Genomic DNA, 24,604 nt, shown 5'->3' on the forward strand with positions numbered 1-24,604 from the left:
AACCGCAGGGGCGGGGCCCGGCGCGCGCAGGGGGCGGGGCCTGGGGAGGCCGAGGGGGCGGGGCCTGCGCGGGCCCGAGGGGGCCATGGCGGCCGAGGCGGCGGAGCGGCACCTGGGGCTGCTGCGGGACGAGCGGGAGGCTGAGCTGGCCCAGAGCAGGTGCGGCACACGCGGCACCGGCACCGACCGCCGGGGACACGGCACAGACCGCCGGGGGGCTACGGGGCGGCCACAGCCGGGGACACGTGCGGCTGGGGGGGCACGGGAGCGCTGTCACCTATGGGGAACACTGAAGGACCCTCAGCCGGGACCCGCTGTCACCCCTGGGGAGCACTGAGGGACCCTCAGCTGGGACTCACTGTCACCCCTGGGGAACACTGAGGGACCCTCAGATAGGACCTGCTGTTACCCCTGGGGAACACTGAGTGACCCCTCCTCTGGGATCTGCTTTCATCCATGGAAACCCCGAGAGATCCTCCCCTGGTGCCCCCTGTCACCTCTAGGAAACCCTCCTGTCACCGGTGGGAACTGCTGGAGTCCCACCGCTCTAACCAGCCCACCCCTATAGGAACTCCACCCCACAGGGCTCTGATCCATGGGGAATCCTGCTGGGCTCACCCCCACAGGACCAAGTCACCCTCTTAGTCACCTTGCTGGGGACACAGACACCCAGCCAGGAGGATGGAGGTGCCACAACAAGGTCATTCTGCTCTGTCCCCTGGAGCTGTAATCCTCACCCCGTGGTGTTCCCACCTGTGTGTGGTTCCCAGGGCATGGCAGGAGAGCGTCTCCCTGAAGGAATTGCAGCGCAGAGGTGTCTGCTTGCTCAAACTGCAGCTCAGCAGCCAGAGAACCGGCCTCTACGGGCGTCTCCTCGTGACACTGCAGCCCAGGAAGCGCGACTCGGACACCGAGCTGCCCTCCAACAGCTTTGGGCCTGGTCAGTGACACTGCTGTCTTTCCAAAGAGATCATACAGCCTGGAATGGTTTGGGTTGGACAGGACCTTAAAGCCCATCCAGTCCCACTCTCTGCCATGGGCAGGGACACCTTCCCCTATCCCAGGCTGCTCCAAGCCCCATCCAGCCTGGCCTTGGATGCTCCAGGGATGGGGCAGCCGCAGCTTCCCTGGGCAGTGACACATTTCCCCACCTCACTGTTTCCTTCCCAACCTCTGCAGGGGACATCGTGGGGCTCTATGAGTCGGCTGGGCAGTGGGACCCGCTGTGCACGGGCGTGGTGACACGTGTCACCCCCAAGGCAGTGACGGTGGCCCTGGAGGAGGCCCGGGATGGGGAGCTGGCCCTGGACCACGAGCGCTCCTTCCGCCTGCTCAAGCTGGCCAACGATGTCACCTACAACAGGCTCAAAAGGTGGGGGCTCACCCCGGCTCACTCTGCCCAGCGGGATGGGGAGTGCCAAGTTTAGTTTGGAAAAGCCTTCCCAGCTTGGATTTGTCATTCTAGAGCCTCCCAACAGCCTCAGTTTACCCACCTGCTGGCTGGTCCTGCTCTTCTCTTTCCCTCTCCAGGCTGTGTTTTGGTCCTGTTGCATCACCTCTGGAACACTCTGGGTTCTGTGTGGGGCCTTTTCCATCCTGGCAGGAGGAGTGAACAGCTCCTTGCTGGATAAACAACCCAAAAAAAGTACATTTGGCTGTACCAAACAGGGACAATGGGAAGTGGAAGCCTGACCAGCACAGGGATGTGTGTGCAAGGGTTGGGAGATGCAGGAATTGTGTGGGATTAGTCTTGTGGGGTAGCATTGTTCAGCTGTGGAATAGTTCAGTCCTTACTCACAGCCTGTCTCTGGGCACTTGGGAGTCTCCAAAGAATTCCTGCTGTGTCTGTAACCTGATCTCCCCTTCTCTGGCAGAGCTCTAACTGCACTCAAGCAGTACCGGGGTGGCCCAGCCTCTGACCTGATCGACGTCCTCTTCTTTGCCTCTGCTCCCAGGGCATTCCCTGAAACAAGTAAGGATCCTTTTTTTATCAGGCTTGGTGGGCATGCTTGGGAATTGCCCATGAGAGCACAAATAGCTCTGATCCATGTTTTTATCCACACATGCTCCAGAAAAGACCCCAGTGTTCAATGTGAGTCATCACTGGTGCTGCAGCTGGTAGCATTGTGTTCATACTGGTCTGTACTGGGCACGCTTTCCTCATGGAAAGAACCTGGATAAAAACTTGGATATAAGCAGTGTCCACTCTGTTGTGCTTCTTAGGAAGAAACAGAGATTAAATTACACAGCTTCACCTTTTGGGGAGAACAAACCCTCTGATCAGCAGCTGAGTCAGATATCAACACCTGCTGATGGATATTATCCCTTGGCAGAAGGGAAGGGTGCAAAAATCAGGGAGTGAGGGCTGAGGGTGGGCTGTGTCTAGGCCATGTACAGAGCTCAGGGCTGCTCTCCCCCTAGTGCCATCCATCCCTGCCAGGGTTCTGCCCCTTTTTCTCCCCTCCACAGCTCCCTGCACTGTTTTTCTTCCTTGGAGTCCTGGATTTGGCTGCCCACTATGGTTTGCCTCTCTCATCCCCTCCAGCCAGGCTTGACTTCTGATAGGATGTACCAGGGACAAAAAATGGGTGGTAGTGAGTCCCATCCCCATTTCTCTAAGCACTGATCCCAGTCTGAATCAAACCTTTCAGCCCTCTGCCTGCCCGGCGACCTTGGTGCACTCAAGGTTTTAATATTAAATAAAAGAATTAAATTTTAATCAATCAACTTTCCTCAACAGTGCTTTTACCCCTGAGGAGGCAGAACTGCCTGTAATGAAGGGAAGCTCCTTTTCACCATATCACTCAGCTCTGCCAGGCTGGGCAGAGATGAATTTTCCATCTGCTCAGCACTGGGAATATTGCTGGGTAGGTGGAGGCACATTAGACAGACAGAGGAGCTGCAATATGAACTCCAAGGCCTTGCAGTTACCTCCTCCCTCCAGAGCTGCTTTCTCCCCACCTGGAGAGATGTTGTACCAGACAGGAATTAAGGGATAATAACTTGGAATAAGCCTGCCCTGAGCTGAAGGGCTCTGCCAGGCAAACTTCAGAGCACTCAGGCAGCTTTTCCATGTCACAGCCTCTCCTTCCATGACCAAGCACCCATTAGCCTGGTTTCTTTGGGGATGTGGCTCATCCCATCCATTACCTGGTTTCAAACAAGCCCATCAGCAGCAGGCTGAGTCAATAAGCCCTGGACAGCTCCTGAAATTGGCTGTCTAGACACACATCTGTGTCAGCACCGCTCAGGGATGCCAGATGAGCTCACTTCCCTCAGAAACCAGGGAGCCACAGCTGGAAGACAGGGCAAAACCCACTCCAGCAGGTGCAATGTGCAGCAGCAAAAGCCTGAATCTGATTTTTTTTTTTTGTGGGAGACAAGATTAGAATCCTAATTTTTCAATCAGAGAATCTTGTAGGTGGGTTCTGACACCTCTGTGCATTTCAGTAATTAATTATCAGACAGCAGCAGCCCAACACAGCAGATCAAAGCCCAAGTCCATTCAAAACACTTAAATATGCAACAATAAATACTCTTGGCATAAGACAAAAACATGGGACAGGCTGTGGGAAGAATAACCTAAGGAATAGCCAAAAGGAGAGGAAGGGATTTCCAGTGGGTGGCTGGGACCTGCAGCAAACATTGGGACTGGCACAAAGCACTTCCACACCTCACCTTGCTGCCTCCATGAAGGCTCCAAGGGGAGAACAGTTTTTCCAGAAAGGGCAGACTATGAACTGAGCAGGAATTTTGCCCTTATCAGACTCCCTGGGAAGCAGAATCCAGGTGCTCACCCATCAAAAATGCCCTCCTTGTCTCCCTTCCACTTTGATCTGCATCCGTGGCCCTGCTGGAGCTTCCACACCCGAAATCTTCTCCAAACAATCCTCCCCTGCTCCCAGCATCCACGTGGGATCCCTGCACCCCTACATTTTGGGAATGGGGGGGAGTGGAGAGGCTTTTCTTGCCAGCAGAGGCCAGCATTGCTCTGCTTGCTGTGCTCCTCCTGGCCACCCAAGAGGGACATGTCCCTTTTCCCTTTGGAAAGCAGGTTCTGCTGTACCTGTGCAGGTTGGTGATTGCTGCCAGCTCTCTCCTGTGCTGGAGAAAGTCAGGAATGCTCATTTTTGTTCCTGGCTCCAGAAGGCCTGGCTTGTGTCCAGCTCTGCCCATGGCTGTCAAAACATTTGTAAAGGGAAAGAAGCAATCCTGGTGAAAAGGCAGGAATGTCCCCAGAAAAAGCCAACCTGGCAGCAGAGCACTGGGGAAGCACCAGGGATTTCCTGCAAGAACTTCTTGGCTTTTTGGCACAAGTTCCTTGCAAAAATGCTCCTCACCTGAAATGCTCCTCATCCCTCTGCCCTGTGACACCCCTTGTCATCACAGGGGCCATGGAGAGACCTCTGAGATTTTTGGGGATGACAAACAGTCCAGACAACTCAGCTGCCAGGTATTTCCTCTGGAGAGCAGGGGAAGTTCTGATCCAGGCTGAAGTACCCAGCTGGATTTTGTCCAGCAGTGTTGGCTGCAGTGAGGTTGTACCAGGGAAGAGCTGCTGGGGTTGGGGGTCTGAATTGCTCTTGGTCAGAAATATACCTTGGAAAGAGCTTTCAGCTCTGGAAAACCTGGGCTCTTCCTCCCAGGAAGGGCTGTTTCCATCCATTTTTGGTGCAAAGACCCCTTTCCTGACCAGGATATCACCTCCCAACCCACTGCTTCATCAGAGCTGCTGTAAAAGCATCTCAGTCCCTGGGAATGTTGGGGCACCAGCCTGGATGGCCAAGGAAATTTGGTTTTCAGCACTAATTAATGGAGTTGTGCATCAGGGCACAATTACCTGGCCACCAGCCAGACACATTCCAGGGATTTCTTCAGGTGGGGATACCTGGAGCCCAGCTGCTGTAGGGAGAAGAGTTTGGAGGAGCCACGCATCCCATAAGAGGCTCTCCCTGCTCCCCAGCAGTGTGGCCAGCCCAGGAGAGCAGCACTGCCAGCCTTCCCACACAGCAGCTCCTGGCAGCCCGTGGTTGGGAGGGATGAGGGTGGGCACAGGGCTGGAGAAGCTCCTTGGCTCATCCTTGAGCAAGGCAGCATCAATGACTCCCACATCCCAGCTGTTCCTCGCTGTGGGAAAAGCCTCTCAGGTTTGAAGCTATTCCTGCTTTTCCCCCAGCCCATGGGATGCTTCCTGGTCTTGTCTTAGTCATTAACACACTCGCCCAAAATTTACATATGAACCAAGAGGCTGGGGGACTGCAAAAAGCACCTTCAGCCCCATTTCTCTCCTCATCATCACCGTCTCAATGAGTACCTTTTGTTTAACCTCATTTGGTGGTGGCCACACACAGGTTCACCTGCCCAAAAGCAGAAGAAAGTGGCACGTTTTTAACCCAGCCCTTAATGCAAAGGAAGGGATGAGGCACATGATGCCCAGCAGGGAAGGATGCCCAGAGATGTGTCTTATATAAGCTTTTGTGGAAACGTTATTTTCGGGAAACCTCGGTGTAATGAGTCATCGTCCCTGCTGTAATTAACTCCCATAATGAACAGGGAGATTAGCATTAGGATTAGGGGAGGGGGATGAGAATAAATTTGGGCCTAAAGGAGATCAATCTGGGAGGTTAAAAAGCAGCTTTTGAGCATTCAGTCTCTGCAGTGAAAGCAATTCTCTTCTAATGCGATTTGCATATTCTTTTCTCTTTTTTCCTCCCTTATTAAAGCAGAAATTAGTTTTAGTTTTATAATTTAAATTGCTATTTGTACCTTTTCCTGTCTTCATTCCCAGTCTTGGCTGGCCACCCCAGGGCTGCTCTGTTCTGCTCACAGACTCTGTAGGTTGTTCTGCTTTTCCCCTAGTGCTGCACTGGGGTTGTTCACTGGCAGGGATTTGTTTGCAAAATCTGCTACTTCCTCCTCAATTTTCATTGAAGATTTTACTAAAGGTGCTGGTTCTCCTGCAAAACAATCCCAGAGCTCCCTCCAGAGCCAGGAAAACTTACCTGTTTGATGCTGGAGCAGCTTAATGCCTTTAAATTCTGGGAATTCCAGCACTGACTGGCTGAAGGCCAAGTGTCAGGGCTGGGGAGGGGATGGGGAAGGAGCCTGTTTGTTTTGGAAGCATAAAAAGCTTATTTTTACCTTCTGGGGTCTTCCAGCCTCCTCAGTGCTTTCCTCCCAAGGTTCTCCTCATTATCAAGTGGGTTTGGACCTGCTGCAGAGAACACCATGTATTTCTGGATTTGTGCTTCTCAGCTCAAATTCCCAGCTGGGGCTGAGGTCCCAGTGACTCTCCTGCTGTCTCCCCAGAGCCGCTGGAGTTCTTCAATGGCTCCCTGGATGAGTCTCAGAGGGAAGCTGTGTCCTTCTCTCTGGCTCAGAGGGAGCTGGCCATCATCCACGGGCCTCCAGGCACAGGGAAAACCACGACCCTGGTGGAGATCATCCTGCAGGCTGTGCAGCAGGGCCTGAAGGTGAGCCTCACTGCCAGGGACCACCTCAGGTGGCCACCAGTGACCATCTCTGCGTGTGTGAAGGCCTCAGAGCAGCCTTCCAGTCAAGGGATTCTTCATCAGGAAGTGGGGTGGTGTGGCCGTGTTCACAGGGGTCTGAGGATGAGGGGAGAGACGAGGACCTGAGTCCATGTTTCAGAAGGCTTGATATTTAGTATTTGTGATATATATTATATTAAAACTATACTAAAAGAATAGAAGAAAGAATTTCATCAGAAGGCTAGGCTAAGAATAGAAAAAGAAGGAATGATGACAAAGGCTCTGTCTCGGACTCTCTGTCCAAGTCAGCTGGGCTGTGATTGGCCATTATTTAGAAACACTCCAGATGGGCCAATCACAGATCCACCTGTTGCATTCCACAGCAGCAGATAACTATGGTTTACATTTTGTTCCTGAGGCCTCTCAGCTTCTCAGGAGGAAAAATCCTAAGGAAAGGATTTTTCATAAAAGATGTCTGAGACAGGGTGGTACCACAAGGGGAAATGGCTTCAAATGGGAAGAGGGGAAATTTAGGTTGGGTATTAGGAAGAAATCCTTTCCTGTGAGGGTGCTGAGGCCCTGGCACAGGTTTGCCCAGAGAAGCTGTGGCTGCCCCATCCCTGGAAGTGTCCAAGGCTGGGTTGGAGGGAGCTTGGAGCCACCCTGGGCTAGTGAAAGGTGTCCCTGCCCATGGCAGGGGGTACCGGATGGGCTTTAAGGTCCCACCCAAACCATTCCAGGTTTCTATGATTATTTCACACACTCCTGGGCTTTGTGGCAGCTGTAGCAGCTCCTGTTGGATCTGTGCTAATCCAGAGCCTGGCTTGGCTTGCAGGGACCTCCCCACCAGCTCCAATGGGGAGAGCTCAGGTTTGGGGTTCACTGGGGCCCCTACAGAGGTGCTGCAAAGCAAGGAGGGAATTACCTGTGTGACGCCAGTGCTGTATTCCCAGCAGCAGCTCGCTGGTCTCCCCCTCTCTGCTCACACCCCCCGTGCCCCAGCCCGTGGGTGCCCCCGGAGGTGCCCAGGTCCTGTTTGTCCCCGCAGGTGCTGTGCTGTGCCCCGTCCAACGTGGCCGTGGATAACCTGGTGGAGCGGCTGGCGGGCTGCAGGGCGCGGCTGCTGCGCCTGGGCCACCCCGCCCGCCTGCTGCAGCCCATCCAGCAGCACTGCCTGGACGCCGTGCTGGCCCGAGGGGACGGCGCCCGCATCGTGGCCGACATCCGGAGGGACATCGACCACGCCTGGGTGCGTCCCCCTGCTGGGGGTGTGTGTGCTGGCTGTGTGATCCCGTGAGAAGGGCACATTCCAGGGGGAAGTTCTTCCCTGGGAGGGTAGGCTGTGGAATGGGTGTCTCAGAGAAGCTGTGGCTGCCCCATCCCTGGGAGTGTCCAAGGCTTGGAGCAGCCTGGGCTGGTGGAAGGTGTCCCTGCCTTTATGAGATGATCCATAAGGTCTCTTCTAACCCATTTTGGGATATTTTTTTGGGGGACTTTTCTAAATCATTTTGGGATTCTCTGATCTTCATGTGCTGGAGGGTAGAACTCCTGCCTGAATCCCTCATGGAAGAGGGAAAATTCCAGTCCCTGCTGCTGCCCCTCACATCACCTGTCTGCCCTGATCCGTGCCCTCCCCTTTACCAGGGAAACATTCCCATCATTAATTCACTTCCTAACAAGCTGTCTGCCTGTCCTGATACTCCCTCCCACTCTCAGCCACCTCAAGTAGAAAGCAGAGCACATTTTAAAATGCATCCTTAATTTCTTCTTTCTCACCCTAATTTTCCTAACATTCCCTTACAACACAGCTCTGGTACTTGGGGTGAGGATTTGATGCTAATTAGGTTATTTTCCTTCCCTTTTCTGGTGGCAGCACTGTCCAAAAGCCTTTTTTTTTTCTTTTTAATTTATTTTCCATCTTTCTCACTGGTGATTAATTTTCACTTTCATCTCCTTGGGAGGAGTGTGTCACAGAAGCTGCCCTTGGCTGCAGAGAGCTCATCTCCAAGGTCCTGACCCATCTTTTCTTCCTCCTGCCTCTGTTCCTCCACTGCCACATTCCCTACTTTTCCCTGGAACAATTTCTCCCGTTGCAGCTCCATGTTTTGACTCTTCTCTCTCCTTCCCTTCTCCCCAGCCCACAGAAGAAGCAGTAACAGAAATTAAAATTTTGTGGCATTTCCTACCCCTTTGTGCCTCCTTCCCTCACCTGGCTTTGAGATTCCCAGGACCTCAGCTTCTGGATACTCCTTGCCCCAGCAGGGTTTCAGCCCCACAGTACCTGAGAATGAAATGCAGCACAGATCCATGGCCAGTGCAGCTCCAGGGATGCTGAGCAGGATCAGGGAGCAGTCCAGGAGGATGAGGCAGGGAAGCCAGGGAAGAAGGCAGGCCCACTCCATGAGCTGGCCTTAAATAGACTCCCAGACCAATGAGGGGGTGAGAGAGCTCATATGAGGCAGGTGGGGATGATTAGAGTTGATATTCCTAATCCCTAACTAGGAATGGGTGACATCCAGACTGACCTGATCCTCAGGGCCTGTGATCCCACACCTGCAATTCCTGAGCCCATTTTGATGACACCTGACAGATACATGAAGGTTTCACAGTTTTAAAATCCCATGGATTCAGCCAAAGCAGGGGGCTGAGGTGATCTGTGTTAGACCCTGGAAAATCCATCCATCCATCCATCCATCCATCCATCCATCCATCCATCCATCCATCCATCCATCCATCCATCCATCCATCCATCCATCCATCCATCCATCCATCATAGGAACAGCCTGTCTAACTCTTTTGGCTGCATATAAGAGCTTCTGCCTGCAGCCTTTGCATCCTTCCCAGCCTTACCTCCAGAGAAATGATCCCATTTTCCATCTGGGATTGTTCAGTGAGCTGTGGTCCCATGGCTGCTGCTCTGGCAGTGCTGGTAGATACATTTAATACCTGCTAAAAAAAGCCCTGGGCCTGTCTGGATGCTGCTCTGGATCCTTCCCAGCAGCTCAGAGAGGCCAGTTTGAGGTGGCAGAGCTGCTGCTGGGGCCTGGGGAGCCCTCCTGCTTCCAGAAGGGCTCTGCTTCCTCAGAACAAGCTAGGAAATCCCAGTCCCCAAGACCCCTCTTCCCACACATTCCTCCTTCCCAGATGCTTTGGCTGGTCAGAGACACAGCCAGAACTGAATGGCAGCAGTTGGCTCTATCCAAATTTTTCTGTTTTTTAGGCAAAAACCAAAAAGGCCCAAGACAAGGGAGAGAGAAGCCATTTTCTGGGTGAGATCAAAACCCTGAGGAAGGAGCTGAAGGAGAGAGAAGAGGCTGCCATGACTGCAGCCCTCAGCCAGGCCAGCGTTGTCCTTGCCACCAACACAGGTGTGACATCCTCCTGCTGGTGTTTTCCCTCCTTTTCCAGGTAAACTAGGTGCTCTGCAAGGCAGCTGTCCTGGGAGGGCTGGCACACTTGCTCCCAGCTCCTGGGAGCTCAGCAAAGTCGCCCAATCCCAGTGGGATTCTCCCAGCTTCCACTGTGGCACAGGATGTTGTTGAGCACAGAAGGTGGATCTGGAAGGAGCCCTGTTAACTCTGAGTAGGAGCAGGGAGTGCAGTGAGTAAACAAGTGCTGCTGGAGGTGTGCAATCTGCTCCCCATGGCATAAATCACATGGCATTGCTTCCCTGCTTGGCCCCTTGCCAGGACTGATGAAACCCAGCATGTGTTTCCAGAGCCTGCTCTGTGGCTGCCTCTGCACTCACCCAAATGCTGTCACACAGGATTTTAGGGAGCAGGTCCAGGTGTCCATCAGGCAGCTGCAGCTGGGAAGGTTTGGCACGTGTGGAAGGGCTTTACTGGCTCAGGTTTTTCATACTCACTTAAAATCTTCAGATCTGGTTGCTCAAGGGTGATTTGTTGAAGGGAAACATCAATAATTTTAGGTCATAAAACAGCAAAGTTACTGGAGTGAAGGTTAGTGGACAGATAAATCTTTCCATGTTTTAGTCTCTGGGAGTTGGCCTCTCACTTCTTTTCACTTGCCTGAAAGAAAGAGGGAGATTTCCTTCTCCCAGAAAAACTGGTGGTTTTGTTGATCAGCTGTGATTCTCCCTGGAACTGGAGCTTCCCAGCCAGCTGGGGAAGTGGCAAAAATCGAGTTATGACTGTACAACTCACCAGAGTGGATTCATAAAGGCTGGAAACCAGTTTTGGAAGGAGAACAGTGTCTTTGGTGGCAAACTGGAATGTCTGAAGTGATGCAGAGCTGCAGAGGCAGCAGGGTTTACAGTGGCAAAGCCAAATCCCTGCTCTCAGAGCTGCAGTAGCACAGGAGCTTTGGAAAAAACATTTCTGTAAATAAAAATCCCCTGGTCTGAGAGACTGGCTTCCTCACCCTGCCCTCCTTCTTTTGCATCCTTCTTCTTTGTGAGCTGCAGGCAGATTTGGATGCCCCAGAAATTCAGATTTCTGATCAATGTAAGGATCAGTATCAGTAGGTCTGGGTTAGAGCGGGATGTCTAATTCCTATGGTGGTGGATTTCTCTCCCAAGGAAATCCTGAGTGCCCTGAGCAGATGTTTTTTGCCTGTTGATTGCTTTAGAGAAATAAAACTGGGCTAAGTTGGACAGACAGAATCATGCATGGGATGCTTGGGAATATCTACTTTGAAGTACCTAAAGTACAGCTGAGAAAGGCAGAATTCCCAAACCCAGCCCACAGCAAGCAGGATTTGTGGCTAACATGGTTTCACCTTGTTTTGCCTGCAGGAAATGTTGTGCTTGGCCAACCTGCCCTGTACATGTCCAGAATGCTCAGTACTAGGAGAAAACCAGGAATTGTTTCCCATGGAAGGCTGGAGCTGTGTCTTCAGCCATGGCTTATATTTTCTTATTCATCCCTGAGGAGACAAATATTACAAATGGACTTCTGATGTTAAAAATTAGCCCTTGCTGTGGCTGTGTGGTTCCAGTCTCCTTTCCCTCTTCCCAGTGCCACGAGGAGGAGCAGAGTGAGCCCATCTTCCCCTCTCAGGGTGTCCCTCAGTTACGAGATATGTGAACCCCCAGTCCCTCACCCTGTGAGTGCTGGGCATGAGGAGTTTTGTTGGCCCTGGGGGGCAGCAGGAAGGTGGGTGTTCCTTGTTCTGCTCCAGATAGAGCAGACTGGAGCATATTGTTGTCTTTGGCATCTGGGCTTCACTGCTGTTCCCAAAGGTACTTGGAAGCTTCTGGGCCCGGGGGAAAATGGACAAAGAGGAGCTGGCAAAAACAATCCCGACTTACACATATCAGTGGATACGTGTTTGGCAGGGCTGAATTCCTACATCTCTGCAAAGAAACATTATTTCACTTGCCTCAGTCACCATTACAGCTTGTGAGGTTTGTTTCCAGAGCAGGTTCCTCACTCTTCCTTGCTCCCCTGCTCACTTGGGAACCTTCTCCTTCCACCAGGTGCTTCCTCAGATGGCCCCCTGAAGCTGCTGCCTGACACCCACTTTGACCTGGTGGTGATTGATGAGTGTGCCCAGGCTCTGGAAGCCAGCTGCTGGATCCCTCTGCTGAAGGCTCCCAAGTGCATCCTGGCTGGAGATCACAAGCAGCTGCCCCCCACCATCATCTCCCACAGGTAAAAATCCTGGATCCTCCTGGTTTTGTGCAGCTTCTGAATCCAGGTGGTTGGAGACATTTCATGGTGGAGATCTGTGCTGCCTGCAGGCTCTGTGGAATGCATTTGGGCTCATCCTCAGGCTAATCAAAGTATTTCCTTTAATTCTGCTTCTGTGGTTTGCACATTTATTTATTTAATGTATTAATATGTGAATTGGCCCAGTGAGATGCTGCATTATCACACACCTCAGGGATTATAAAACCTCCCAGTCCCTACAACGTGGATAATAATGTTAATAATAGTTAGTTTGTGGAAAAGATCTGTGGATAGTGCAAATTGCCTGTGCTTCCAGGGGGATGCTGCAAAGAGTACTGAGGAATCTTTGAGTAATTTAAAACATAAATGTGCTTGTGTTTATCTGGTTTAGGCAGCTCCAGATCTGGAATTACTGAATCACAGAAGCAGAGAAATAGGCCTGACTTCATAAACAGCCTCTCCTGCTTGCAGAAAGTAATGAACAAGACACATATCTGCCACCTCCCTTGGATTTTGAACACAGGAAATGAAAAATCCAAGGCAGGCAGCAGCTCCCAGCACATGGCCAAGAGATAGTGAGAACAACATTCAGGGGCTGCAGCATCCTCTCATTTTACCTCTCTCAGATGCCCAAAAGCTGCTGTTCTGCAGATCTTGGCAGGTGATAAACACATGCTCAACTGCCTGGAAGTGTCCAGGCTGGTGAGCTCCAAAAGCCTTTCCAGAGCCCTGCCCTCTTCGTCTCCTGCTGTTTATTCCCTGGGAATTTGCAGGCTGGCTCTCCATGCTTGGATTCTCCAAGCAAGGCACTTTTTGGAGCAGCATCTTGTTGGTAGCAAGAAGAAATTGACCATTTGGTCCTTCTAATTTCAGAGTTATTTTCTGTGAGTGGTGCATAAAGTTCCTCTTTTCCCCCAGAAAAATTTCATGATAGCTCCATAATGCTCCACAGTGCCTATCCAGCTGGATCCTCCTCAGCAGCCTCAGACTGGCTTCTCCCCAGACTGTCAGATTAAGGGCAAAACACAGCAAAAATCCCAGCTTTGTTATCTGGAACGTGGCTGACACTCAGCTGGTGTCACTTTTGGCTCTCTCTTTTGAGACAAAAGCAGTCTTTCTTCACTCCACAAACATTGTAGCAGCTGCTTTTATTCTGCTCTGTCACTGTGGCTGCTGCCAGGAGCCTTGGCTGGGGCTGGAGGCAAAAAGCTCCTCCTGGATCTCCTCCTGCTCCTGCTTGAGGAGTTGTGCTTTTCTCTTCATCAGCTTTGACTTGGTGGCCTTGGCAGTGCTGGGGGAACATCAGACTCCATAATCTTAAAGTTCTTTTCCAGCCTGAACAATTGTGATGGAAATAAAGGGGATGCTGACAGCCCCATCCTGGGCTTTCCACGATCCCTGCAGGCCCAGGAAGCAGCACAGTGGTAGATCCCTTCCACCTCCTTCTGTGGGTATTTCCAGAGCTCCCACAAAGGCCCCAAATCACCTGCCAGCTCCTCTGTGGTTCAGGGGAAGCAAGGAGCTATTTCCAGGGATGATTCATGCAGAGGACTCCAACCCTTCCGCCCACCTTCCCCTTCTCCATTGATGACAGCGGGCCTGGAGTGGGTGGGCTCCTATTTTTGGGGCCACGGGGAAGGGTCTGAAGTTTTCTGGGATGAATCCAGGCTGGCAGGAGGCTCAGCTGTTACTACAGCAGGGGGAGTCTGCCCTGCTCAGGCAGGAAGCCTCTGTCCAGCAGGAATGCTGTGGGACTCTATCCACCTTCCTGTTACCTGCTTGTTCCTCCATGGAATCAACATTTACCTGTTCCCATCAGCAGTGACCCTGTGAGGCCTAGGGGATGTTTGACAGAGGGTCTGAAGGCTCCTCTTCCCTGCTTTCTGACACACCTGGAGCTGTCCCAGGATGCAGAGAGCATCCCCACACACACCTTCCAGTCCATGCTAGCAAATTCCAGCCCCCTCCAATTCCCCCTCAGCAGCTCTAGCCCAGGCTCACAGGCAGCAGCTTCCACCTTGGAGATCCTCCTCCTGCAATTTGTCCTTGTCCCTGTGGGCATCTCCATGCCAGGACAGTCTGTCAGGAACATTTGTTTGCCTTGTTGGAGCCCTCATTCCATCCTTTCCCCGATGAATTCATCTCCACATCAGGGCTCTGATGTATTAATTTGGTTTTACTCCCCTCAGATACTGGCAGATGCTTATCAAACCTCTTGTTCTCAACCAACACAGGGATATTTTGCCATCTTGTTTGTTCATAGTCAGTCTGGATGTCTGCACCATCCCAAATCCATGTGCTGATTCCTTTCACTTTGTCACTGAAGTGCCAGGGTTTCTCTGGTAGCCTTCACAACTGGAATGTGCTGGGGCACATCCATGAATTTACTCCATTAATGTGGAGGTCCTGAGGTGGGAAAACACAGTGACCTCCTTCTCCAGGCAAATCCAGTGTGTTCTGCAGGGATCAGTCACACCAGCATCTCCTGTCTCAGGGATGAATAAGAAAAAATAAGCCATGGCTGAAGACACAGCTCCAGCCTTCCATGGGAAACAACTCCTGGTTTTCTCCTAGCACTGGTCATTCTGGACACGTACAGGGCAGGCTGGCCAAGCACAGCATTTCCTGCAGGCAAAACAAGGTGAAACCATGTTAGCCACAAATCCTGCTTGCTGTGGGCTGGGTTTGGGAATTCTGCCTTTCCCAGCTGTACTTTAGGTACTTTAAAGTAGATATTCCCAAGCATCCCATGCATGATTCTGTCTGTCCAACTTATCCCAGTTTTATTTCTCTAAAGCAATCAATAGGCAAAAAACATCTGCTCAGGGCACTCAGGATTTCCTTGGCAGAGAAATCAACCACCACAGGAATTAATTGAGTGGTAAAATAACAGAAAATTATTAACAGGTGAAACATTCCTGAGCAGATTAATTCCTCATTATTAATTCAGCATATAACTTCCTGTGGATCTCTGTGGTGGGAATGCTGCTGGAAGGGTAGGGAGCAGCATTATTCCTGAGGTTTGCTCTGAGGTTTAGTGGCTCTTTCAGGCATGTACTTGCACCTGAGTGCCAACAGCTCTCCCTGCTCAATTTCCTTCCTGTCTCAGAGATCCAGGCTCCATGGGCAGAACGGAGCTGGGAGAATCAAGTTAATTCCTGATGTCTGGAATGCATCCTCTAACCCCACATCTTGCTGTGTCCCCTCATCCCATCCACCCCAGCCCCCTCTGGCAAACTGCTGCCTCCCACCTCCCGCAGCCCTGTCCCTCCAGAGGTTATTCCCATTTTTTTGCCTGCGTGCTGCATCCTCTGATTCAGCCAGGAGGAGAGCTAATGAGGCCTGGCTTCTTGGAAAGATTTGTCCTCAGTTGTCCCTTCTACAGGTTTAATAACTTGGCAGTGCCTTGTCACATTTCCCCAGTGCCTGTGGTGAGCGTGGCAGGGCTGGCTGGTGCCGCAGCAGCGCGCTCGCTGTGGGGCCGTGTAGCGCTGGAATTCCCCCTGCAGGGATTGGATACGTGCTGTGCCCCAGAGCCTGATGGAAAGTGTTCACCTGAGCTGTTCCCTGCCATCATTCCATCATCTTCATGCTGCTTCCTTGTGTCTGGCAGCCACCAGCACGCTCAGTGTCAGCCTCAGGATGAAAAATCTCCGTACGCTCACAGAATCCAAGGGCAACGATTTCCATCCTTCTTCCTCAGATGGTGCCTCCCAGCAAAGCCTCTGTGAGGCCAGGAGGGAGCAAACAGGCTCCTGAGAGGCTGAATTCTATAGGAATTTCATTCATTTGTGCCACATATATGAGCAAGGGGTGCTGCTGGATGTGATGGGGATTTAGTGGGTGAAGAAACAATGAGTGCAGTGCATCTGTGCCTTAGTCCAGGGTGAGTGGCCAGGGAAGGATGGAAATGCTGGAGCAGCAGGGAGTCTTGATGAAAGCAGTAAGGGTTGGCTGTGTGAGCACCAGGCATTCCAAAATTTGGGGTGGAGCTCTGATCCTATTGCAGAGGGTGATGCTGATGCTGTGGCTTGGCTTGCAGTAACACCAGTGTAGCCTTACACTGATGGATCACAGAATCATGGAATCACTGAGGTTGAGAATGACCTCCAGGACCACCACAGGATCCATCCACCCTGTGATCGATCCCCACCTTGTCAACCAGACCAGAGCCCTGAGTTCCACATCCAGTTGTTCCTTGAGCACCTCCAGGGGTGGTGGTGACTCCAGAGGCCAGAGGCAGGATGTGTGCCCAAGCTTCTCTGATGTCTGAGTCTGTCCCTGGGGGTCGGACAGACAGCACTGTTGGCACCCAGGTGGAACAGGGGTGACGGTGCCACCCCAGGGGAGCCACACGAAGGCGCTGAGCAGGGCAGGAGCATTCCCACTGGCACCCTCTGCCCCGCGTGCGCCGGGAGGGGCTGCCTGAGCCCCATCCCGCCCTGGGAATGGACACTCCCGCTCTGAGGTGCCTCTCCGTGCAGGGCGGCGGCCGAGGGGCTGTCCCTGAGCCTGATGGAGCGGCTGGCGGGGCACTACGGGCAGCGGGCGGTGCGGATGCTGACGGTGCAGTACCGCATGCACCGCCTCATCATGGAATGGGCGTCCTCGGAGCTCTACGGCGGCCGCCTCAGCGCGCACCCCTCCGTGGCACAGCACCTGCTCAGGTGGGTTCCTGCAGGAGCTGAAATGTTCTTTTCATCCCTGTTTGTCCCTTCCCTGCAGAGTTTTCTGCTCCTCCTGGGGCTGGGGCAGTGGTTTTGTTTCAGCCACTGTTTCATCGAGGAGACATTACTGGGGGGTGTGTCCTATTTGCTCTGTAACCAGAAGTGATGAAGACTTGTCTTCTGTGTCCTCCTTTGCTATGATAATCATGGAATCCCAGATTGGTTTGGGTTAGGAGGTTGGAAACCCACTCAGTCCCATGCCACGGGCAGGGACACCTTCCAGTAGACCAGGCTGCTCCATGTCCCATCCAGCCTGGCTCTTCCAGGGATGGGGCAGCCACAGCTTGGGTGGATATTGCTGTAACAGCAGTGTTGGTAACCAGCCCTTTCCCACATACCTTGTGCAGGGACCTGCCAGGTGTCTGTGACACAGAAGAGACCAGCATTCCCCTGTTGCTCATAGACACTGCTGGCTGTGGCCTGTTTGAGCTGGAAGTGGAGGATGAACAGTCCAAGGGGAATCCAGGTACCAGAATGGATGGACTGAGGTGCTCAGCCCACCACAGGCTTGGCCACAACCCACAGATGTCTCCATGGGGTCCCAGAGAGCCTTGCTTAGCTGAGAGATCTTCCCTCCATAAATCCTCAGCCTCCAGGGACTCTGAGCTGTGTTGGAGCTCTGGGGACAGTGTCCAGCTTGTGGGTGGCCTCTCTGGCTGCCGTGTTCCCTTGCAAGGACATTTCTCCATGCTGAGGGCTGGGACAGGGTTGAGAATCCCTGTGGAGGTGCTTTACACCAAGGAGGGGCAAATAGCAGCAGGCAGAGCACATACCTGTTTTGGGAAGTTTATGGATAAGGTTCAGAATTACCTTGCAGTCCTCTGCTCATTCCATGAAATCCTGTCTGGTTCTTCTGCATGGATTCTCCTGGGACACCAAGTTCTGCTGCTTTTCACCTGAAAAAGTGGATTTCATCATAGAGCTTGAGTGCAAAGTCAGGTTGGAAAACACAAGGGCAGTTTTTATCAGTTTAAATATCTTTTACCTTCTGTTTGACCCCCACCATCATTTGAGTGCCTCATTTTTCCATGCACCATTCCCAGAGCCCTGCTGAGCACAACAGGCTCTTGTTCCCTCATGGAGAGCCAAAAAGCCTGGTCTGAGAGAACTCAGGGATTTGGAGCAGAGGATTAGAGGCACATCTCCCCAAATTTGGGAGGCAGCCTTTTGGCACAGCTCACTGCAGAGTCTGGATGTTTATTGCTGTGTTTTGCTGCAAAGCAGAAGCCCAGCCAATGAACCATGAAATAATTCATACAAGATTTAATTTTTCCCCTTAGATCTTTCTGAACCAGGCACCATTTTGGATAACCCTTTCATGTCAGCCTTTCCTGCTGTTTTGGGGGAGGTGGGCACATTGCTCTGGCCTCTGTCCCCTGTCACACTTTGTCCCTGTCCCAGGGGAGGTCCAGCTGGTGGGGATGCACGTCCAGGCCTTGGTGGACGCTGGTGTGAAGGCCAAGGACATCGCTGTGGTGGCCCCCTACAACCTCCAGGTGAGCTATCCCTGTCCCTGCACACAGAGCACCACAAGAGCCCAGAGAGCTGCAGAGCCAAATTTAACCAGCATTTGGGACCAGCTCCTGCACCTTTGAGCAGCTTGGGGCTGTGGAGGGAAGAGCTGTTAGTGAGGTGTTCCACTCACAGCCTCAGGAGATGCTCATCCTTGTGGGTTTGGGAGGGAGGGATTCCCCCCAAAACCCTAATATTTTAATCCTCTTCACCCATGTATTTCCTTTAAAAGCTGCCCTTGGCCTGTTTCTCAGGTGGACATGCTCAGACAGCACCTTTGCCACAGCCACCCCGAGCTGGAAATCAAATCAGTGGATGGTTTCCAGGGCAGGGAGAAGGAGGCAGTGATCCTGTCCTTTGTCAGATCCAACAAGAAAGGTAAGACCTGGCTGCTGGAGCACTGCTCCCCTGGGAATGGGGAGGAAGTCGTGTAGCCAAGTGCTGTGGTTTAATTGCAGTGCTCTAACACTTGGCTCTGGATGGATTTACTGGCAAACCCTCCCTTTTCAGGCTTTTTTGTTTAATTAATGGATATATGTGCTGTCAGGGCTGCAGGGGAGGCTCCTGTGCTACAGCAGGTCCAGGACTGCTCAGTTTGAAGGTTCCCTGACCCCTGAGGCCTCAGAAATTGTTTAAATCAGCACCCTAAGAGTGTCACATCCCATTAGCCCCACATTTAGGGGAGTTGCGGGGGGGAATTTCTTGGGTTTTGAGCCCATTTTGGGTGAGTTCCCTGCAGAAAGTGAGCAGGAGCTGGCATCCCAAGCCGTGCATGGAAAATGCTGCTTGTGGGAGCAAAATCTAGAGCAGAAAATCAAGTTCTTTGCTATCAGCAGCTGCAGTGGAAGTTAATAGCTGGAAAAAAGCTGCTGCCCTGGGGGCACAAGGCTCCTGTTCAGGGAGCTGAAAGGTTTGATGGAGCTGGCTCGGCAGGATTGTTCTGTGATCACCTCTGTTCCATGCTGGGATCAATTCCCTTTCCAAACCCACAGTCCTGTGGCCCTACCTGTGCTGTTGGAGGGCTGGAAGGGGAAAAAAGGGGGGAAATATGCATGGAAGGAGGAGATGCCTCTTTTTCCAAGCCTAGAGGAGGAAAAGCAGCCTTGTGGGGAGAATGGAGGTGGGGACAGCACTAAGAATAATCCTGATCCAGGAGTGACTCACCCCTGTGCTGCTGGGAGCTGGTGGCCCTGGGAGGGTGAGTGTCCCACAGCCCCTTCTCCTGCACAGGGAGAGGCCAAAGCTCAGATGTGGGGCAGGAATTGCTTTTCTTTGGGGCACAGGGAGGCTTCTTATTGACCTGCTCCTCTGCAGCCATTCCTGATCCAGCAGGAAACCTTCATTTAAGAGTAAATTTTCCCCTGTGAGGGTGCTGAGGCCCTGCACAGATTGCCCAGAGAAGCTGTGGCTGTCCCATCCCTGGAAATGTCCAAGGCCTGGTTGGACAGGGCTTGGAGTCTGGGATAATGGAAGGTATCCCTGGCAGGGGGTGGAACTGGACAGGCCTTAAAGTCCTTCCCAACCCAAACCATTCCAGGATTCAAAGGACTTGGATTTGCCCCTGCAGCTGGGTTAAACCTCATCAGAGAAACTGGGAGTTGTTCCCCGAGCTGCAGAACAGGGAGAGGGGCTCCCCCTCAGCCTGTCCCTGAAAGGCAGCCCAGGAGAGGCTGCTGAGGCAGAGCCAGGCTGGGCACTGCTCTGGCAGAGGCATTAATCTCCTCCTGCCTGGCCTGCTCGCTGTTCCCTGGAGCTGGGAGCTCGCAGCCTCCCACGCTCCGCTCGCGCTGCCTGATCCTGCCTGAGTCATCCCGCCACTGCCGGCTCTTGTGCTGTCTGTGAGCAGCAAAACCTCCCAAATGGCTCTTCTTACAGACCCCAGGGGATTTGGGAGCAGGGGGAGCTCTGTAGGACAAGGGGGAACTCTTTACCTGCAGTCCCCCCTCTGTCACAAGGTGAGCCTTTTCCACACTGCTCCATCTTGTGTTTGCTCCCAGCTCCGAGTTGAGCTTGTGTCATGGGCCAGGCACGGAGATATTTCCCCTTTCCATGTGCCTTCCATGCTCTTCCCTGTGCCAGGAAGCAAGGAACCTGCAGGGAGCCTGTGCCACACAGGTAGGAATAGGAACAGCTGTGAGCAGAGCTCCATAAATGCCAAATCTCACCCTCCAGCCAATAAATCCTTGCATCCCTTGGACCAAACACCTGCTTGGAGGGCATAGAGTCCCTCTCTACCTGTCCCACTATGTGACAGAGTCCCTGTCCCTCTGGCATCCCTTCCCTCCTGTTTTCCCAGGTGAGGTGGGTTTCCTGGCCGAGGAGCGGCGCATCAACGTGGCGGTGACGCGGGCGCGGCGCCAGGTGGCCGTGGTGTGTGACAGCCACACCGTGGGCAGCCGCCCCTTCCTGCGGCGCCTGCTGGACCACCTGGCCCAGCACGGCCTCGTGCGCTCCGCCTTCGAGTACCTGGATGACCTCGTGCCCCAAAACTACCCCGGGGAGGGCCAGGCCCAGCGCCAGCAGGGCCCCAAAGCACCGGGCCCCAAAGCGCGGCCGGCTCCGGCTGGGAAGCTCAAGGCGGCAGCAGGCGGAACAGGGAGCCAGAAACCGGGAGCACGGAGCTCCCCGAGCAATGCCACAGCTGGGAGGGACAGCTCAGGGTCCAAGGAGGGTGGGGACAGGTTCAGGGCCATGCTGGTGGCCTTCCTGGAGAGCAGCGAGGCACAGCTGGATTTCCCGACGTCCCTGAATTCCCACGAGCGGATGCTGGTCCACATGCTGGCAGAGGAGTACGGGCTGCAGCACCTGAGCTCTGGGGAGGGCCGGGACAGGTACATCAGTGTCCGCAAGAGAGTCCCCAAGCAGCCCACGCTGCCCTCTGAGCCCCAGCTACCTCCCGAGCCCCTTCCTGAGCCCCCGCTGCCCTCCGAGCCCCTTCCCGAGCCCCTGCTGCCCTCCGAGCCCCTTCCCGAGCCCTCGCTGCCCTCTGAGCCCCTTCCCGAGCCCCAGCATCCCCCCGGGAACACCCCTGACCCTGTGGAGCCAAAGGAAAGCAGCAAGAGCTCGGGGAAAGTGGATCTGAAATCCCTGCACCTGGAGAGAGTCCAGAGGGAGAAAGCCAGGCAGGAGGAGGCCAGGAAGGTGCAGGAGCCCAAGAGTGGCAAAAGGAAAAAGGACAAAAGTGAAGCCAAAGGTGGGTGAAGATTTTTGTAAGCAGCACAATTAATGCTCTTCTTTGAATGGGTCTTAATCCGGGTGGGTTTGCTCCAGAGTGTGGGATTTGGGCATGGAGCATGTGGCTCTTGGAAAGCTGCAGGGAGGTGGGAACTGGCTGCAGCATCCAGGTTTGGATACCTGGAAGCACATTCTGTAAGTGAGAGGAAAAACACTGGAGACTCTTTCCCAGGAGAGAGTCTCAGGAATCACAGTCTCCTCTCCCCACTCGCAGGAGTGGGGAGAGGAGCTGAGGGGAGTACCTGCCCACACTGAAGGATGTAAAGGCAGAGGCCGCCCTGGGGCTGCAGGAGGGTGGGTTTGTTCCCAGGCCCCAATCCAAGTGTGTGCTCACCTTTCCCAGCAAAGCCGGCGATCGGCAGCGCGGCCGGAGAGGATTTCGAGGCTCTGATCTTGGCTGCCATGGAAGCTGACAGGACCTGTGCCTTCCCCCGCTGCAAGGCCTCTGTCACCACCCTGGGCCAGCTCTGCCACCACTGCCAGAGGCTCTTCTGCCTCAGCCACCACATCCCCGAGGTAAGGAGGGGCAGGATGGGCTCAGCCCGGGAATCCTCCCTGTGGAGCTCCCTGGGAAGGGAGGGTTTCCTTGCAGGGAGTTTGAGCAGAGCCCTCCCTGTCAGAGCCTGTGCTGAGCTCAGGTACGCAGGGCTGGCAGGTGCTGCCACCTGGGCTCTGCTCACCTCTTCTGAGGGATTTTGTGTTTTCCTCTCATTTTGTGCCCTTCTTTACCATTTTCTGGCACTTTACTCTGTGTGGATAAAGTGAGGCAGAGAGCAGAAATGGAGAAGCACAAGTTTCAGGCTGAAATGAGCCTGGACTCAATTCCCAGCTCTTTGCACGCTCCCTCTGCATTCTGAGGATGATCCCAGCCCTTTGCAGATTGTCTCTGCATCCTGGGGACAGGACAGGCACGGTGCAGTGCTGCCTGGCCAGCAATTCAGAATTCTCTGTGTCCTTGTTCCTCACCCTGTGGAACTCCCAGGAGCTCAGCAGCCCCATAAATCCTTGGCAAGTTTTTCCCTCTGTCAAGAGCTATCTGTTTCCATGGCAAGGAATCGTTGTATTTATGGTCACTCACATCCAGGGGGATGGAGATTTATTCCCTGCAGAATGGCCTCTCCCTGCTGAATTGTGACAAGGCTCCAACAGTGGTAGGGATTCAAATCCATGTCACAGCTCTGAGGGAACAGGCTGGGACCAAACTCCATGGAAGCATAAATGACTTTGGGATGGGCCAAGAAAAGGAATCAGATTTTAGGATCTCACCTGTGAGAGATAATTGCAGTGTTGGACTTGGCTCATTAAAGCAGCTGATTCATGGCTAAAAAAGGTTTCCCATTCCCCAAAACTCCTTTCCCAATTCACTGGAAAGGAGGTGGAAAGAGCCACTTGAACTACCCCAAAAAATTATTTACGTGCTGTTCAGAGCCCAGGGCCTGGATCTTTATATTTCATTCTGTGTGAGAGGAGCTATAAAGATGATTTAATAAAGCACAGAATAATAAACATTATGAATTATAAACAATAAATATAAGAATAAATCTATAAAACAAATCTATAAAAATAAAGAATAAATCTATAAAAATAAAGAATAAATTTATAAAAATAAGGAATAAATCTATAAAAATATAGAATCTAAATATAAAATGAAACTAAATAAAAATGAAATGAAAATATATAGAAATAAAAGAAATAGTAAATGATGATAAATAGTAAACTATGATAATAATAAACAATAGTAGTACAATGATAATTAAAAGAAATCTATAAAGATAAATAATTAATCTATAAAAATATAGAATCTATATAAAAATAAAATGAAAATACATAGAAATAAATAGTTAACAATGATAATAAATAGTAAAATATTATAATAATAAACAATAGTAGTACAATGATAATTAAAATAAAATTATGTAAAACAATATAAATAAATATATAAATTAATTAAATGAAAACAATAGTAAACAATGATAATAATGTATTGAAATGATAAAAATTTGTAAGTATATAAAGCCATATAACAGCACAATATATAATAATACATGACGTAATGATAAGAATGGCTGTAAATGGTGGGAGATGATTTCAGGGGGATTCAGTCAGGCCCCAAAGGAATTGCAGGCTCAGGGAGTGGCAGCCCTGGCTCCCAGGAGGGTGATCCATGCCCCAGTGCCTCTTCTCTCCGCAGGTGCACGGCTGTGGGGACAGGGCCAAGGCGCAGGCCCGGCAGCGCATCAGCCGCGAGGGGATCCTGTACCCCAGCAGCGGCTCCAAGGACAAATCCCTGGATCCCGCCAGGCGAGCCCACCTCCAGCGCCGCCTGGACCAGAAGCTCGGCGAGCTGACGAGCCAGAGGAAGGGCAAAAAGAAAGACAAGGAGAAATGAAGGACCTGAATCCTGCTTTTTTAACCTCAAAGCCCCAGATCCCCCAGGGCAAAGCTGCTGTGCTGGGCCTGGGTGGAGTACAGGGCTCCATTCTGGGGGGAAACCTGGAGCTGGGAGCCTTCCCGAGGTGCAGGGGAGGGAGAGCTGCTGCACTGTCCTGGTTATCCCTGTGGACACGGTGATGGATGCACTCAGGGGCCAGAGCACGCTGGTGAAACGGGCATTAAACACCCAAAGCTGTCACTGTCACTGTCACATCGGCCCCTGCGGCAGCACATGATGGATGCCTGGGAACAGGAACGTGGGAGGCATGGAAAACCCTGGGTGGCCCTGTGCTCCGGGGAGGATGGCTGAGGAAATGGATGTGTCCCAGCCCAGCAATCCCCTGGCTCTGCTCAGAGCTGGAGGGAGCCAGGCTGTCCACACTGCAGCCATTCCCTCCCCACCTGGGCCAGGGGCTCAGGAGGGGGCTCAGCCCTGCTCCAGGGATGGGAAGAGGGATGGGTTTGGGCCTCAACCCAAACCATGCTGGCACCACGAGGAGCTGCTCCAGCACATGGAACCATTTCCCTGGGAGAGCCTTCCTGGGCCACTGGGAGGTCTCTCCGTCCTCACTGCTGC

At 52.6% G+C, this 24,604-nt stretch overlaps 1 protein-coding gene across 1 annotated transcript; it reads left to right on the plus strand.

The window, feature by feature from the left end:
* Positions 1-85: 85 nt before the first annotated feature.
* IGHMBP2 (immunoglobulin mu DNA binding protein 2) lies at positions 86-24,219 on the plus strand. Its single transcript, XM_058807433.1, has 15 exons — positions 86-159; positions 771-940; positions 1,180-1,372; positions 1,875-1,972; positions 6,310-6,473; positions 7,540-7,740; positions 9,712-9,859; positions 11,929-12,103; positions 16,606-16,788; positions 17,196-17,314; positions 18,250-18,344; positions 18,615-18,738; positions 20,657-21,553; positions 21,938-22,110; positions 23,786-24,219. Exons 1-15 carry the CDS (start codon positions 86-88, stop codon positions 23,981-23,983), a joined length of 3,012 nt encoding a protein of 1,003 aa, XP_058663416.1. The 3' UTR covers positions 23,984-24,219.
* The last annotated feature ends 385 nt before the right edge of the window (positions 24,220-24,604 follow it).

Source organism: Ammospiza caudacuta, chromosome 6 (assembly GCF_027887145.1).
Source record: "Ammospiza caudacuta isolate bAmmCau1 chromosome 6, bAmmCau1.pri, whole genome shotgun sequence".
In the NCBI taxonomy this organism is placed as follows: domain Eukaryota; kingdom Metazoa; phylum Chordata; class Aves; order Passeriformes; family Passerellidae; genus Ammospiza; species Ammospiza caudacuta.

Bases quoted from the DNA above. Each gene is read 5' to 3' on its own strand.
- IGHMBP2 (XM_058807433.1), top strand. From the start codon at position 86: ATGGCGGCCGAGGCGGCGGAGCGGCACCTGGGGCTGCTGCGGGACGAG. The intron at 160-770 runs GTGCGGCACACG...TGTGGTTCCCAG, and splicing joins GCTGAGCTGGCCCAGAGCAG to GGCATGGCAGGAGAGCGTCT. The intron at 7,741-9,711 runs GTGCGTCCCCCT...TCTGTTTTTTAG, and splicing joins GGGACATCGACCACGCCTGG to GCAAAAACCAAAAAGGCCCA.